At 39.8% G+C, this 18,122-nt stretch overlaps 1 protein-coding gene across 4 annotated transcripts in view; it reads left to right on the forward strand.

The window, feature by feature from the left end:
• The window catches only part of slc25a39 (solute carrier family 25 member 39), a 17,886-nt gene extending 643 nt beyond the window's left edge, over positions 1 to 17,243 (forward strand). For 2 of the 4 annotated variants that reach the window (XM_062050266.1, XM_062050265.1), the window contains exons 2-12: positions 6,058 to 6,163; positions 6,243 to 6,302; positions 6,451 to 6,501; positions 10,656 to 10,762; positions 10,843 to 10,910; positions 11,774 to 11,898; positions 13,283 to 13,456; positions 13,532 to 13,641; positions 13,712 to 13,793; positions 16,337 to 16,417; positions 16,485 to 17,243. In XM_062050266.1, the coding sequence (XP_061906250.1) occupies positions 6,067 to 6,163; positions 6,243 to 6,302; positions 6,451 to 6,501; positions 10,656 to 10,762; positions 10,843 to 10,910; positions 11,774 to 11,898; positions 13,283 to 13,456; positions 13,532 to 13,641; positions 13,712 to 13,793; positions 16,337 to 16,417; positions 16,485 to 16,603 (1,074 nt within the window). In that variant the 5' untranslated portion in view covers positions 6,058 to 6,066 and the 3' untranslated portion in view covers positions 16,604 to 17,243. The remainder of the gene's footprint in view (positions 1 to 6,057; positions 6,164 to 6,242; positions 6,303 to 6,450; positions 6,502 to 10,655; positions 10,763 to 10,842; positions 10,911 to 11,773; positions 11,899 to 13,282; positions 13,457 to 13,531; positions 13,642 to 13,711; positions 13,794 to 16,336; positions 16,418 to 16,484) is intronic. The other 2 variants (XM_062050267.1, XM_062050268.1) reach the window with 2 other exon arrangements.
• The last annotated feature ends 879 nt before the right edge of the window (positions 17,244 to 18,122 follow it).

The raw sequence follows: 18,122 nt of genomic DNA on the forward strand, positions 1-18,122 counted from the left end.
TTTTAGAACTATTTACCTCCACTCTTTCACTCTTATTTGTTTAGAGTGTTTCATTTAGGTTCATTTGCTATGTGTCATTAAAGTTGTTGAAGGTGAACATGATTGTTTCATCAAACATGTTTCCTTGTCATTTTCCAGTTAATATTATCCCACTTAATCAAACATGTTCCATTGTCATTTTACAGTAAATATTATCCCACTTCATCAATTGTGTGTTAAAACGAAATATTTAGATCTGTGTTGGACTTTTTACATTTTTGCTGAGGCTTTGTGTCGCTGCCTGACAGGTTGCGCTCATGCGGCGTCATTGATAAGCTATCTCCACAAACCCAATCAACAGCTCCACCTTTGCTAACTCACTCCCGTCATGTTGCAATAACTGATGCTTTTAGTCTCATATGTGGCCCTAGTGTGTGAATGTTGTCTGTCTATCTGTGTTGGCCCTGTGAAGAGGTGGCGACTTGTCCAGGGTGTACCCCGCCTTCCGTCCGAATGCAGCTGAGATAGGCTCCAGCGAACCCGAACGGGACAAGCGGTAGAAAATGGATGGATGGATGGGCTCATTTGTGAACTTCACAGAGCGACGCCGGCTATTGAGTTGATAGCCCAGGCTTTTGGCTCGGTAGTCAGCACGTTCGCCTCTCATGCCGGCGACCTGTGTCCGCGCTCTGGGGCGGAACGGTACATAAAAACACAAAGAAGGTGAAAAAGTGAGTACACAAACGCCGCTGTCACTCCCACGTTGAGAATCCGGCATTTGTTTACTCAAAGGGGAACTATATATATATTTTTAAATGTTGCCTATTGAAGTGTATTTCTGGTCTTGTCGTCCCCTCTCGGGCCGAGGGACGACACGGATGCGTAGTTGGATCAAAAGAGACGTCGGAGACGCTTTGCTGAACCAAAAGTTGCTTTATTACAAGCGAGCGTCGATTAAACAGGTCTGCAGTACCCGGAGGAATCTTAGTCAAAAATGGAGGATTCCTAACTGGAGAAGCCAAAGCATCAGTTTATATATTCCTTCTTTGTCTGTCTGGGTGTGCACAAGGTCTAAACAGCACCACCTGACCATAAAAGTAGATGTTTGTGTGTAAGTGTCTGGAAAACAACTGCTTTAAGTCATAACTTAAAGGTTGGTGTTTGAGCTAGACAGGTAGTTTCCTCTCAGGGATATGGCTATCACTTCCTACGAGAAGTGATCCAATTCAATATCAAACTAAGGCACCTAATCTTATCATGTGCTCAAACTGAAATACCACTGTGTACTCAAACTTGAAGGTTTGCTTTCTCCAAGATGAATATGAGCATTCACCATATGTAGAACATTATATGAGTTAATTAATACACTTACTATCATCCACAGTCTTTATGTAACACAAGAACACACAGGTTTTTTGTTTTTTTTTATGCATTCTAACTCGTAAATAAAAGCTATCTAAAGTCAGCTAACAGAGCCAATGGGAGTCGCTCTATTGCGCCTGTAAAGCACTCTAAAAAACCCCAAAAACCTCCATTATTGTTTTATGTACACCAGACCTGGGCATTGTACGGCCCGCGGGCCGCATCCGGCCCTTTGCGCATCCCTGTCCGGCCCGCGTGAGGCCAATCATAAATTACAAAATAAATTTAAAAAAGTATCTATTTCGAGTGTGCAATACAACAGTGCTGCTTTTGTTTTGAAAAGCGTTATTTGTATTACTTCCGTGTGGACGTATGCGCGTGTGCGATTGTGAGTGAATTGAACGGCGCAATTACAAATTACAAAATAAAGTTTAAAAAACATCTATGTCGTGCGCGCAATACAACTGTGCTGCTTTTATTTTGAAATGTGTTATTTATGCCGTATGTCCGGAGGGAACCTGTGAGGGAAGGTGCATAGAGACAAGTGATGAGACGCTAAAAAAAGAAAAGTTGATGAGGAATGGCGTGTTTCCAACAAGAGATGGACTGCCAAGTATTTCTTTACATAAATTAATGGTAAAGCCGTGTGCTTAATGTGTGGTACACAGGTTGCTGTGTTTAAATATCATTTTAATCGCCACTACACGAAGAAACACGAGGGAAAATACCGGGATGTGTCTGATGAAGCGCGCGCAAGGGAGGCTGATGCGTTGATGGTATAACTGCAAACCCAACAAGGACTTTGTGCCATATTTCACACCCCCAGAGATGCAGCCGTCAGGACAAGTTTCGTCATTTCTCACAAAAGCGCCAGAAAAAGTAAGGCGTTTTCTGACGGAGAGTTTATTAAGGAGTGCTTATTGGACTTTGTTGCGCTGATAATGCCCGGAGACAGGACTGTTTTTCGCTAACTTTGGATGAGAGCTCTGATGCAGTCAATTAAAGAGACAACCACAGGTAATGACTTGTTCACAGAGGTAAATGCGTGTTGGGACACGCTGGCAGGTGTGACAATCCAATCCACTTTATTTATATAGCACATTTAAACAACAAAATGTTTCCAAAGTGCTGCACAACAATATTACAAACAATATTTAAATATTATCCTTAGCTCCACCAATGACTGAATAAAAAGAAAAAAACAATTACATATAAAACCAATATAAAAAACAATATAGAATAGATATGATTAAAAACTATTTTTAACAACAGATGGTTGTCCAAATCTGATGGGGAAAAATGTTGGATAATGCAGGATAAAGTGACCTTAAAAAGCAATCTGCTTTTGTATAAAGTTAAGTTAGGTTAAATGAAATTATTATTATTATTATTAATTATTATCATCATTATTATTTATCTTATGGTATATCAAAAATAATATTGAGCAAAATTTAATTGAAATATTGTCGTGTGGCCCTCCAGCAGTGCTGGGGTTGCTTATGCGGCCCCCGGTGAAAATTAATTGCCCACCCCTGATGTACACGCTATAAGTATGTATCTAATGTAGTAACATTCATAATACCATACAATATGTACGTATTTTGCTCATTTTAAGAATACGGCAGCGCATTAATTTCACAGACGCATCACAATGTTTGCGTTTCCCTTCAACAACACTGCTACTAATATTGACAGACAAAAAACATAATAAAACAATCACCTCCGGCGGTCTTTACTCAGAGGGGAACTATTTATTTTAATTTAATTTAGCCCATCATTCACAGTCTAAATGTAACACAAGAACACACAGGTTTTTACTTTTTTTATTCATTGTAACTCGTAAATTAAAACTATCTAAAGTCAGCTAACAGAGCCAATGGGAGTCGCTCTTTTGCGCCTGTAAAGCACTCTAGAAAAACCTCCATTAGTGTTTTATTTACACACTATATATCTAATGTAGTGGCATTCATAATACCATGTATGTGGTAGCCATTTTTGTGTTATTTATATTTCTGTAGTCCTGCATATATTATTAAGTTAAATAATTTCTTGCTTGATGAATACTTGGTCCTACTGCGCTACTGCACTTTGTTGTTGGTCATTGTGGTGGTGTTTGAAGAATACTTGGGCCTACTGCGCTCCTGCACTTTGGTGTTGGTCATTGTGGTGGTGTTTGATGAATACTTAGGCCTACTGTACTTTAGTTTTTCTCATTATGGTTGTGGTAGCCATTTTAATGTTGTTTGCATTTCTCTAGTACTGCATATATTATTAAGTTAAATTCTTTGTTTTTTGAATTGCCATGAAAATATGTGTTAAATGTTAATATATTGCAAGTTAATTTATTGAATTAGAAGGCATCATTTACATTCTGTGTCATTTGCAGCACCTGTGAGGGGAGCATACAGGGGCGCACAGGTGAAATTGATTGGAAAAATGTGGGGTTGAGAGACTGGCGGTGAAAACAGTTTTTGATCACTTCTTACGCAACACTTGAGCCTTAGTTTTTGTTTATAGCTTTGTATGTAGTTAACCTTGTTTTTGTTCACCTTGGATGGACTGTTGGAAAGAAGACCATTTTGAAAATAAAGCTATTTTTTGAGAAACTTAAGTTGTAGTCTGAAGTGCATATAAAAGGGCACCACCTGTCCTGGCTCAGCCCACGGCCTTTGGTTTAGAACCTGGGAAAGCTCGGAAAGACCGATACAATGTCGTATGTACGTATTTTGCTCATTTTAAGAATACGGCAGCAAATTAATTTCACGGACGCATCACAACGTTTGCTTTTTTCTTCAACAACACCACTACTAATAATGTTAGACAAACATTTTTAAACAATTACTTACTGTACAATGTCTGCTCTCACGGGATGCTTACTGATGGGATGTTGATATATAGTCTCTTTTAGATGAAGAGTTAAGCATACCGTATTTCCTTGAATTGCCGCCGGGTATATAGTATGCGCCTGCCTAGAATTACTGCCGGGTCAAACTCCATCCATCCATCCATTTTCTACCGCTTATTCCCTTCGGGGTCGCGGGGGGTGCTGGAGCCTATCTCAGCTGCAATCGGGCGGAAGGCGGGGTACACCCTGGACAAGTCGCCACCTCATCGCAGGGCCAACACAGAAATACAGACAACATTCACACTCACATTCACACACTAGGGCCAACTCGTTTCGCAAAATAATTAGCGCATGCTTAGCATTACCGCCGGCTCAGGATTAACGCCGCGTCAAACTCGTTTCACAAAATATTATTTTTATTAGCGCATGTCTAGAATTTCCACCGGGTCAAACTCGTTTGGCAAAATAATTAGCATATGCCTAGAATTTCCGCCGGGTCAAACTCGTCACGTCACGAGTGTCACTTCACCTGTCATCATTTTCACAATGGAGGAGGCCGATTTCAATCATTTGAAATCGCATAAAGGGAAGAAGATTATGAGCTATTCAGTAGGATTTAAGGTCCAAGCTATTGAATATGCTAAAAAGAACAGTAAGCAGCTATGTTTTATTAATATACCGTAGCTGCGTGTGTCAAATATGAGTCATTAAATGACTCCCGTCTCCTGGTGGTAGAGGGCGCTAGTGATCCTTCTTGCGACTACTCGGCTGCAGAAGAAGTGACAACAAGCAGCAACAGCTTTAGCAACGATCGTTTATTTTTTCCTCTCGCTTACACTTTTAACATGGAGGATTACATATCTAAAATAAAACCGTTTTCTAAACTGGACTTTCAATCGAAGCAGGAGGTAATAATTAAAGGAATATCTCCATCGAGACAGAGAGACTTTTAAAACTAAAGAAAGATAAGGAAGACTTCTATAAACAAGTTATCGATGCTTTTGGTCAGAAGGAGCTGCGCATGGACTTCATTTATAAGTAAAGGTAAGACCATAATAGTTTTTTTTATTAAATGTGCTTTTCATGATGGTATCCTTACATCACACTCAAATTTATAAGCGCAGGCCTAAATTTACCGCATGCCTTTGGTAAGTGCCGGAGTGAGAAGAGGTTTTAAAATAATTAGCGCATGCTTGCCTTTACCGCATGCCTTTGGTAAGCGCCAGAGTGAGAAGAGGTTTTAAATGAATTACCGCCCCGGCGCCAATTCAAGGAAATACGGTAGTCGCAAAGGGTTAAAAAAAAAAGGTGTGCGCAAACAAGCTTTTTTTCGTGTCTTTCTCGCGATACCTGGGTATAAGTTAAATGTCAGAGTTGACCATGTTCTTGATTTATGGCCACAACCTTCTACAATCCAGGTGAGAGGCCTAATTTATCATCTAGAATTAACTTTCACCAACTCAGAGGCGATTTAGCAGCTCAATATGTCAATATAGCAGCATAAGCTAGTTAGCGTTTTGTGATAAATGCGGCGCTAAAAATAAGTCTTTAGCGTACTTGGTTAATATTGAGGTCACAAGATGTAAATGGAGTATTGTTGCGTTTTTTGGAGGGCTTTATGGGCGGAATACAGGAGCTCCCATTGACTCCATTGTTAGCTGATTTTTGCTAACGCCTATTTGCAATTTAGAATGCATAAAAAAATAAATGTGTGTTCTTGTCTTACATAGGGATTGTGAATGATAGACAAAATTCCCAAAAAGGGCAGATACCTTTAACTTAAACAACTGACAGACATAGGAACACACATGTTCGACAGGGTCAGTAAACGCCTCAGTGGTGTGTTCAGTGTCTCTCCTTTGGGCCAACAGGTGGGCACGATGGCGGAGCGGGCTGTCAGCGGCGCGTCGGCCGCCATTTCTCCAGTGCAGCAGATGCTGGCCTCTGGCACCGGAGCCCTCCTCACATCTGTTTTTGGTGAGAGAGCGGAGACGAGAGGCAGATTGAAGGAGATGACGCCCGCTATGTTGACAATCAGTCTTGTGATTATTCGCAGTCACACCTCTGGATGTGGTGAAGATCAGGCTGCAGGCTCAGCAGAGCCCTCTCCGTCAAGGTAGCTCTTCTTCTTCTTCTTCTTCTTCTTCTTCTTCTTCTTCTAACAGCTTGTGCGGAGGGCTTTTTTTTCTTTATTTATCCAGAAACTTCTTTAACCTCACGTCTTTTTTTCTGCTCTCACATTCACCTATGCTTTCACCCCAAAGCTCTAACCAGTGAAGCTGCTACCTGGGCTGGTGTCACCTGCTCCCCCAAGTGTGAGTACCTGACCCACGCACGCTGCGAGCCGCTCAGCTACGCCACACTAAAGAAGGAGTTTGGGACACACACCGTCAAGAAAATAATAATAATACATAATACGGGTGTAACTGTACATGTATTCTTTACTGGAGTTTTTGGCATTCAGTTTGGTACGCATTTCACTTACGGTACACATTAATTGTGCCTGGCGTCACACAAATACAACATGGCTCACGCTAATGACAAGGAGAAGCCAAAGCTTGAAAACCCCTCTTCCGTCAACAAAGTCTCCTGTTTGGGAACACTTTTCCCCCTCAGTGAAGTATGTAAACAAAGAAAAATAGGTAAGATAATGATAATACATAACACAATTGTAATGGTTCATTGATTCATCATTGGAGTTTTTGGTATGGAACATTCAGTTTGCTACAAAATATGCACGTGGTACGCCTAAAGAGTGCCTTGTGTCAGGCAACTACTCTGTAAACAAATACAACATGGCTGACGATAGTGCCAAGGAGAATCCAAAGCGTGAAAGCCCTTCCGTAATAAAAGTCTCCTGTTTGGAACAGACAAGTGGACATGATAAAAGCACTGCGCCGCCATTGTTCAGTAAATTTGGAAAACAGGACTACAAACGAATACTTTAACCAATAATGAACTTTACTACAAATAAAATATTCATAGCACACTTTTCATGTTGCACTTGTCTGCATAGCTGAACTTCACTCAAAAGAAATTTCAATTAATTTAATTTATGATGATTTTTATTTCATTGGAATATTACGAGCATTTTTTGTGTTATTTTAAACACATCTAAGCTATTTACACTAATCTCTGCCATTTTGTTCTTAATTATCATCATATACAGTGTGGAAACTCAATTTAATAATCCCTCTTTTTGCAAACTTTTTTATTTACGAACTATTAGGTAGAGCTGAGTATGCATCTGTGTGCAAAAATTGTCTCTGTGTACGAACGTTTCATTCATGCGTTTTTGTGTACCGCTGGCAACCATTTTGTGCTTGCTCGAATTTAATGACGAAACAGGATTCATACCACAGCAAGTTATTGTTTGTGATGAAACCGGACTTTTTGGGGGAAAAGATGCCAAAGCAGAATTATTTCACATCCTCGGAGAAGACTAGGGTTGGGTATCGAGTATCGATTGGAACCGGGACTAACTTTCCGATTCTCCCGGAATCGTTCAAAAGTTTAAATTTCGATTCCTAGTTTCGATACCCAGTCCGCCGACCGGAAAAAAAGAATAAGTCCGCCGACCGGAAGAAGAAGCCGCTGAACACCAACAAAGAAGCGCCCACCGCCGGAAGTGTTAGCATAGCCGAGCCTATGTAGCCGAGCGAGTCAGTCAAGCATGGATAGCGGGCGTCGGCGGTCGAAAGTGTGGCTTTACTTTACTAAAAAAAATGAAATATCGGCTAAATTTAACACGTGCGACAGGACTGTTTCGTGCTTAGGAGGGTGCACGTCGAACATGATGAAGCACCTCCGAGTTCATGGAGTACAAATAAATGCGTGTCCCGTCTTCGACGCGCTGCGCCGACCGTCCTCCTCTGCCTCTTCCTCTTCCTCTGGCTCCGACGCCCAGCCTGGCACCTCGGTGACTGCACTGCAGTCCGAATCCGGTAAGTAAAACAATATATATGCAATAAATAATGTGTTTTGCGCCAACGTTGAGGCAGCTAACAAATTAGCCCGCATATTTTTTCATAGACAATTTACAACCTACTAGCCAGGCTCCGCGATGTGCTCTTTCCTGCAGCATCATACACTTATGTGTAAAGGTGTTTTCATGAGGTTTCCTGCAGCATCATACACTTATGTGTAAATGTGTTTTCATGAGGTTTTCAAAAATAAAGCTCTCTTGAGGAAAGTGTACCCCTGGGAAAATGTATTCATAATTTATAATATTTATATTCAAGTTAATAGATTTGATATTTATATTCTAGTTGAAAACAGCCCTGTGAGGAATTTATAGTAAAGTTCATAAAAAGTTAATAGAATTAAAATTGATGGAGAATGTCAGACTATTTAATTCAGAAAGACTGTAGTTTAGCTAGCTCATTTAAAATATCCTAAACTTTTTTTTGACCATGCCTCTTAAAAGAATCGGAATCGAGAATAGTCAGGAATCGGAATCGAAACAAAGAATCGGAATCGTTCGAATTCAAATGATACCCAACCCTAGAGAAGACACTTCTTTTTCAGCGGCGCCTCTTCCAAGAGCACACACACACACGCCCCACTTCTCCCGCTCTGTCTGCTCCTTTCTCTCTCGTCAGCTTCTCATTTGCCAATGTTAATGTAAAGTGCCTTTTACTTTTTTTAATGTTTATTATTGTAGCAATATGGTTGTTAAAGTATTTCTGTGATTTCTGATCATTTGTGAGGGTACCAAAGGGACTTCTGTGTGTGTGTGCGTGTTGGCAGATCAGCGCATACAGGACAGTTCAGCTTGTTTTTTGGTCTTGTTAATAGATAGAAAGTTGATCCAACACTTCCTTGTTTGTCTAATATACAGTACTGTATAACACTTTATATTGCGTTCAAAGTGTACAAACCTTCACTAAAATATGGACTTTTGTCGAGGCTGGAACCAATTAATCATATTTACATTGTTTTATTATATAGAAATTTGCTTCATGTACAAACTTTTCGATTTACGAACCATGTTCAATAATCAATTAGGTTCGTAAATTGAGGTGCCACTGTATTACATGATAATGATAATAATGACACAGTAGAATCTCAATTTACAAACCTAATTGGTTGTGGACCATGGTTCGTAAATCAAAGTTTTTAAAGTGAAGCACATTTTTCCATAAGAAACCATGTAAATATGAATAATGGGTTCGAGCCGCAACAAAACTCCCGGTTCAGTAAAAAAAGATACTACAAAGTATATATATATAAATATATACACACACACACACACACTTATACTGTACTGTACTGGACATGTATATCAAACAAACATAAGATCAATGGATTGACAATCTCTTACCAATATTAGTCAAACACAACAGCTGCAATAAGATGCACTGTCAATGCGCACACATACACAAAAGTCCCTTTGGTGCTATTAAAAACATTAACAACCATGTTGCTACAATGGAAAAAAAAAAAAAAAAAAAAGAGTAAAAATAATTTTAACTTTTTGTTGGCAACTAGTTGTGACATGCAAGTAACAATCCCTTTTCTCCTGGGGTACCCGCTCCTTCCTTCCTCTTTTGTTGGTCTCACTCGGACCAGGCTGGGCTTCACTTGGTCCTCGCTGCACTAGGGTGCTTTGTTTTTGGCAGCGCTTTAAAATGTGTCCGTAATGTCCTATGATGTTGTCGTTATTGGTCCTACTCCTCGCAAATAGTCCTTTCTAAGTCCACAGTGACTCCCTCCTTCTTTCCAGGCTGGTTTGTTGGCTTTTGTGGTTCCATATTGAGTTAGCAAAATAGACAAAACGTGTTAAATTGTGAGAAAAAGAAACACATGCTGCAGCACTGATGACTACGGAGGGCTGCGAGCACCCGGTCCATCACAGAGGGTGTTCAGGCATTTAAAAAAAAAAGCGATCGTCAAACTTAACTATGATGTCACTTGATTGACATTCACAGCACCCGAGGATCTTGTGAGATGACATGGTTCGCACATGAAGACATATTTGGCTTGATCTAAAAAATGGCAAATAGAGAGGTTCGTAAAATAATCAAGTCTTATTTTTGCTATTTTCTCATAACACATACAATACTCGGATTATTAAACTTTAATTCTTGTAATACTACTTTTTCTTGTTATGTTACGACTTCAAGTGTATCTTTTATTTTGCAGCTTTACTCTCATACCATTTCGACTTCATCACATCAGTCAAAATAAGCGACTTTATATTCTCGGTATTTAATCATTCTTAGTGTGGCTTTATACTTCTTTGTAGTGTGTGGTGACCACTATCACTTTTCACGTTGTTGCGGTTCTTCTGGGCTGCTCTCGTTTGTCAGCATGTTTGCGGCCGTTGCCTCATCACCTTTGAACTCCTCAAACTGTGTATTTCAATAATAATTGACGCAGCAATGCTATTTTTTCTTTATCAGCCATTCTGCGAAGGCAGAGCTCAGACCTTTGCTTTGTTGGTGATGTAAGTGTGTTTGTGTGTCAGGGAGGTGCTTCCTATACTGCAACGGGCTGATGGAGCATGTATACGTGTGTCAGAATGGCTGCAGCAGCTGGTACAAACCACCACCGACACACTTCAGCGGAACCCTGGTCAGTTTTTGTTATGCCATGAAATGTTTGTGTTTAATAAAAAAGGAAAGACGTCACATGTTGGTTTGTTGGTGCTGCAGGATGCTTTTGTGAAGATCTCTCGCCATGAAGGACTGAGGTCATTGTGGAGTGGACTCCCACCCACGCTGTCAGTACCACTCCTGACTAGGGATGGGTACCAAATTCTGTACTTTTATAGGCACAGACCAAATTCCAGAGGTACTACCCGGTTGATTTACAGTACCATATATTGGTACCTTTCTTGCATGTGATGTCACGTCCAATTGCAGATTTAAACATTGGCTCACGTAAACAATCACTCAAGCAGCACTGAGGACGGATTCAACTTCAAGTAATGTCACAATTTTCTACGCCAACAAATTAAGTATGTTTGGTAAAAAAAAGCTTCAATGTAAAGTAAGGCTCCACTATTCCAAAATGTGCTAGCTTGACGCTAATTTACATTGGATTTGTCCTTGACAGGCAACTATTAGCGATTTTACATCGCGATTTCACCACCTCCAAATTTGGTAATGAAAACTACAACTAAGATGAATGTTACAAACAGCTGGTGTGTAATAAGTACAACACTTACAGTGTAAACGCTTTGTAGGGCGCAACATAGCACATACAGCTTCATGGTAAAAGCTACTTCCTAGTTAGACAACGTACTATAGATAGCCTATACAGTACTGCCATTTAAGGTCTTGGAAGTGCAACTGCATTGCAAATGAGACTCAAAGTAATAAGAAAATATGTATCAACTGGACAGCTCATTTTTAAATGTTACATTGAAAATAAAATTCTAATATTAAACATTCAACATTTAAAGTTAATTGCAAAGTCCCAAAAATTAGTACCATCCAGTACCAGTATCGATACAGGATTTGATACCATGTCGGTTTAAATGTGAATGGTACCCATCCCTCCTCACACACAAACAAAACATACCTGATACACATTATTCCCACTCTGCTCCACCTAAGCCGGTTACATTTTGTGTGTGTTCAGTGTCATGGCCGTACCCGCCACTGTCATTTACTTCACCTGCTACGACCAGCTGCGGGACTTTCTGAGATATGGCCTGGGTTTCCATGGCAGCCACATCCCTCTTGTTGCAGGGGGTCTTGCGAGATGTAAGTACACAACAACATACAAACACACACACACATCCAATAATATTAATATTGATGACTTTACAGCCTGCATGCTATTTTTAACCCGTTACCTTGGTGAAGTAAATAGTAAATAACGAGGGATGGAGCACTTTATGAAAAACAATCTGAATTGTTCAGTAAACCTGACTCGGAGCGCGTGTCTCTTTCGGATCGTATGGGAATTTTTTTTTATTTTTTTTTTTGTCATAAATACAATCGTGTGCTTACGGACTGTATCCCTGCAGACTGTATTGATATATATTGATATATAATATAGGAACCAGAAATATTAATAACAGAAAGAGACAACCCTTTTGTGCGAATGAGTGTAAATGGGGAGGGAGGTTTTTTGGGTTGGTGCACTAATTGTAAGTGTATCTTGTGTTTTTTATGTTGATTTAATAAAAAAAAAATATATATATTTTTTATTTCTTGTGCTGCCCAATCGATCAACGGACCAGTGGTTGGAGACCACTGGTTTAGGTGATTTTTCCTCTTTTATCCACAATTTCTTTATTTCTACTTACTTATTTCTTCTCACTTCATGCAAAGAATCAACTGCCAGACAACAAGATGGCGCAACCAAACGTGATAGTTAAAGCCGTTACCTGATTGGCTGTTTGCGTGTCACTTCCACTGATCAGTGATCACTTCCTGCGTTGATCGGTTACCAGAAAGCGAGTCTTTTTTCATGCAACCAACCTTGCTTCACAACTTCCTGTTTCTTCTAACATAAAATTTAAAAAAATCTACATTTTTATCCAACAAATTTTTTTATATTGTTTGTGTCTATCGCGATATATATTGATATTGTTTTATCATCCAGCACTAGTGTGTTGTGAGGTATGAGTCATTCGTGTAGGAGTCATGGCAAGCAGAAAACACAACCAAAAATGGAGGAAGTGTCTGTGGTATTCTATAATATGGCAACTCTTTGGCAGACCTGACAACTCTTGCTTTCTCTGGAAAACTCACGGATATTACCCTTGTCCACCGACTGAAGTCACGAATCTCTCGGATTTTGTGTTGTAGCTTCTAAAATGACAACAAAGAGGTGGTAGATCAAAAAAGACTTTATCAAAACAACATGTACAACCGTCAATCGGGTTGTTTTCGTCCCGATTTTTTTCCTCTTGACTGACCAAAGATCGCAAACTCCAGACTGATCTTGATGTCTGATAAAATAGTCTTGTAGTCTGAGCGTGAATTTGCCCCAATAATTTGTGTGACATGACACAGGAATCTTGGGTATGACATTTTAGTGTCTTTTTAGCTCCAAAAAAATCCCAGAAGTAGAATGTTAAAGCATCCATTTGTGAGGACTTACCAGGCTAATGTGTGTGTGTGTGTGTGTGTGTGTCAGTGGGGGCTGTGACGGTCATCAGTCCCCTGGAGCTGATCAGGACCAAGATGCAGTCTCGCCGCCTCACCTACGGCGAGCTGCGAGTGTGTATCCGCACCGCCGTGGCCCAGGACGGCCTGCTGTCGCTGTGGCGGGGCTGGGGCCCCACCGTGCTCAGAGATGTCCCCTTCTCTGGTGAGAGCCACCACTTATTTACATAGTAAAGTAACACAAATATGTGTCTTCATGGCGGTCGTTGTGTGTGTGCAGCAATTTATTGGTTCAACTACGAACTGATCAAAGCTCGCTTGTGTGAAAGATCCCAAACAAGTCAAGCCAACTTCTCCATAAGCTTTACTGCAGGAGCCACGTCTGGAGCTGTGAGTATGCACACACACACACACCTTTGATACCTACACTGACTCGTCTGTAATGATAACCATGTTCCAGGTCGCCGCCATACTGACGCTGCCTTTCGACGTGGTGAAGACTCGCAGACAGATCCAGCTGGGAGAGATGGACGCACTGGGAGGTGCGTTCACGTGCACTCTGAAGTTTTAACCCAGGGGTGTCCAAAGTGTGGCCCGCAGCTAATTTTTTAATGGCCCGCAATACATTCTAAAAATACTATTAAAAATAATATATATAATTTTTTTTTTAAACATGAAAAGGTGGAATCAAAAAGAAAACTGGTGAAATGTAACCAGGAAAAGTTACATTGTTGACTCTAATAACTCAAAACTGCCATGCAGATTGTATTTTTCTTTAAAATTGTCATTACTCAAAAGATAATAATGAATCAAAATCAATTGCATTATGAATGATTCACCTGTTCAAGGCTCCAATTACTTCACATCAAATATTCAACTGTGAATTATTTGGGGGGGAAATATTGCATATTTTGTGTTTGCTATAAAAAATGTTTTCTTTGACAAAAGGGCATAAAACAAAGGAAAATAAAAAAAAGAATAAAAGAAGCTTTAAATTGACAGTTAGATCTGAAGTAGATCTATAGACTTTAGTGTTGAAAGTTTTTTTTTAAAAAGCATGACTTATCTTTAACACGGTGGGGCCTTTTTGGTTACCCAATATTTTATTTTTTTTAATTTAAAAACTCATTGCTCAAAAAATTATAAATTGAAATCAATGTTTTTATGAATTATTGACCTACTCAAAGGGGAACTGCACTTTTTTGGAATTTTGCCTATCGTTCACAATACTTATGAGAAACAAGAAGACAAAAGGTTTTGGTTTTTTGCATTCTAAAATGTAAAAATCTGCTAATTTTTGGTGGCTCGCAATGCAGCTAATGGGAGCAATCAATTCTACCTCTAAATCACTTTAAAAATGCATTAAAAAATTGTCAAGAATACTTCATTAGGGGCGGCGTGGCGAAGTTGGTAGAGTGGCCGTGCCAGCAATCGGAGGGTTGCTGGTTACTGGGGTTCCATCCCCACCTTCCACCATCCTAGTCACGTCCGTTGTGTTCTTGGGCAAGACACTTCACCCTTGCTCCTGATGGCTGCTGGTTAGCGCCTTGCATGGCAGCTCCCGCCATCAGTGTGTGAATGGATGAATGTGGAAATCCTGTCAAAGCGCTTTTGAGTACCTTGAAGGTAGAAAAGCGCTATACAAGTATAACCCATTTATCATTTATCATTATTCATTTACATTTCATAACCTGTATAATCACCAAGCTATAGCAACTTTGTAATTGCAAGAGCGAACACTGGGGAACTCTTTTTCTAGCGTAGTAACACATAAAAGCTAGCTATGGAAAGAGATAAGCTAGCTTCTACGTCAGCACGAAACGCGTTTGAGTTTGTAATGCACAACACTTACTGACTGAAAAACATGAACAATCATATTACAGTATCTGGAAAGTATTAGCCCACATTTCATGTTTTGTTTGTACACAGCTAGCAAGACAGCGTATGTACTGTAGTTGTACTAACACGCATGACGTGCGTGTATCGTGGTTTCACTCTTCCTTCGTGCTCGCCTCTATAAGCAGCAGTTCATCCTCCGTATATTCAGCTTCAAAAAGAAGGTGAATCCACATTTGTTGCCAGAAGTCGGAAGTGTGTTGCTATGGAAACGGAAATAAATGCGCCGAGGAAAGAAGTTCTGGCAATGCATAAAATGACCAAAATTCAGTAAATATTGTACATATTACATATTGTTATGAAGGTATCGGTTCCTACGTTTGTGTATATAAAACATTGGAGGGTTTTGAAGGCTACAACGGTGACTCCTATTAGCCGCATATTTCAAGCGTTTTTTAATCATCTTTTAAAAAAGGCATGTGTGTTCTTGTCTCATAATGATTGTAAACAATAGGCAAAATTCCCAAAAAGTTGAGTTCCCCTGCAAGCCTGCAATTACTTAAAAGATAGTGCATTTTTTTTGTTTTTTCCATTAAAAAACAGGAATTTATCTGACAAAAAGGGCATGAAACATAAAAAAAAAAAGTTTTACTTTATATTGCAGTTAGACTATGTAGAGCAGGGATGCCCAAATATTTAGCCGCTGAGGGCCAAAGTGAAAATGTGCCAATGGACCACGGGCCAAAGGTAGCAGTTTTAACTGCTTATAAGTGAAGCCCCTTACACCTGATTTTAAGAGGTGGAGATTGTCAGCTTTGATAGTATCAAGGCTACTAATTAGCCTTGCGCACATGCAATCAATGACTGTGTGAGCTTGATATACTGTATGTCAGCATGAAAATGTGTTAGCCATGGCGGGCCAAACGAAATGACACGGCGGGCCAAATTTGGCCCCAGGTCCACACTCTGGGCACCATTGATCTTGAGATTTCAGCGTTAAATAATAAAAATAAAAATAATAATATATGACTCATTTTCAAAATTTTTATGAGTGAGACCATTTCGTGTCCCTGGGACTAATCTTGAGGAGCCTGTAAAAGTAAAGAAAATCTATATTTTGTATTGGTTTTGAAAATTAAAAATATCAAAATGTTCAGTGTGCGGCCCTCAGTGGAAACAGTTTGAACATCTCTGTTGTAACCGCAGTCAAACGTCCTAATCAGCTGACTGTCTTCGATTGTCCTTCCAGTACCGTTCAAGAAGACGTCGTCCACATGGCACATCATGAAGGAAATATGGAGCAAAGTGGGCTACCGGGGTCTCTTTGCAGGTACGCTTCAGTTCAATGTAACTTCATCTTTCGGAGCTCAAACTGAAGTCCGAGTGTCTTCTGGCAGGTTTCATGCCCAGAGTGATCAAAGTGGCGCCCGCCTGCGCCGTGATGATCAGCACCTACGAGTTTGGAAAGGCCTTTTTCCAGAAAATCAACTGTGATTGTGAGCGAATGGCGTCATAGAGAGGTACATATTTTATTGATGCCAAGGAAAACTCAAGTCATCTGGGAATTCCTAATGGAGCATTTTGTTGATGTGAAGCTGAAACAGTGGACTGAACTGATCAAACCAGGAGCAAAGACTTTGTGTTTTTAGTGCGTTGTTGTACAAAATTCCTGATCCAGGTTCTCATTGGGCAGCCTTGAGGACCACATTCCACTGATCGGGATGTCGTTGGTTGATCTACCCAAAGTTCAACCCCAGTCAGGACTGGACGCAATGCCTCATGGGAAATCCATGATGAAAGCTTGCATGAAATAGCATGTTTCATACAAAAGATGTCCCGATCCTTCGAAAGCCTGTGAAACATTTTGGATTTTTGTCTACCAAGCAGATTGATGGCAACTGTTGTTTTTTTTACTTGGCATTCATTTCATTGTTTTTAGCACTTACACAAATCCACTCCTACAGCTCAACTTCAATTGTCTGTGTTACTGAAAATGGACAACATAATGGTATTGCAAGCATCAGAGCAGCGTTAGGAAAAACTTAACAGTTTGGTGATGGATGAAAAATAAGAGATCACTGTTTCTTGGAATATAGTTTTGTTGCCTTTATGTTTCCTCCTTTTTTCCAATTAATTAAATAGTATTTGTCATTGAAGCAGACTGGTGTCATATTTGTAAAAATATATTGATGCCATTATGCCATCATTAGCAGGATAACATTTTTGGCTAGCTTTTTAGCTAATTGTGTATGTTCAAAGCTAAAAATCATGAATTTTAATACTTTGAAGTATGCAGGGTTTGTTAACTTTTCCTATGTTAGCATGTTTAATGTTGGCACGCTAATATATATAAAAAGTTACTATGCTAACATTAGCATGTTAGTATAGGAAAAATATCAAAATCCGTCATTTTTATAACCTGACTCTCGCCAGAGGAGCTCAGCGAACTACAAGGGTCAAGTTATAATTTTTAGGCTTAAACATACACAATTTGCTAGCTAAGTATCAAAATCCATGATTTTTAGGTTTAAACATACAAAATTAGCTAGCTTTTTAGCTAATTTGAATGTTTAAACTTAGGTTTAGGTTTAAACTAACTGAAAAGCTTGTATTCGGTGTTAACATGCTAGCATGTGGCCAGATAAGTGGAGATATCAAATATGGCAAAGCAAGTCAGTATGTGAAGTGAATTATATTTATATAGCACTTTTTCTCTAGTGACTCAAAGCGCTTTACATAGTGAAACCCAATATCTAAGTTACATTTAAACCAGCGTGGGTGGCACTGGGAGCAGGTGGGTAAAGTGTCTTGCCCAAGGACACAACGGCAGTGACTAGGATGGCGGAAGCAGGGATCGAACCTGGAACCCTCAAGTTGCTGGCACGGCCACTACCAACCGAGCTATACTGCCCGATGTTAGCAATAATGTTTCTATGTTCGCATGCTGATATAGGAGACGATTGCACCACATATTAAATCCATGAATTTTAGGTTTATACATTAGCTAAAGTTATTATAAAACGCTATTGAGCTAG

The sequence above is a fragment of the Entelurus aequoreus genome, linkage group LG06, assembly GCF_033978785.1.
Source record: "Entelurus aequoreus isolate RoL-2023_Sb linkage group LG06, RoL_Eaeq_v1.1, whole genome shotgun sequence".
Classification (NCBI taxonomy): domain Eukaryota; kingdom Metazoa; phylum Chordata; class Actinopteri; order Syngnathiformes; family Syngnathidae; genus Entelurus; species Entelurus aequoreus.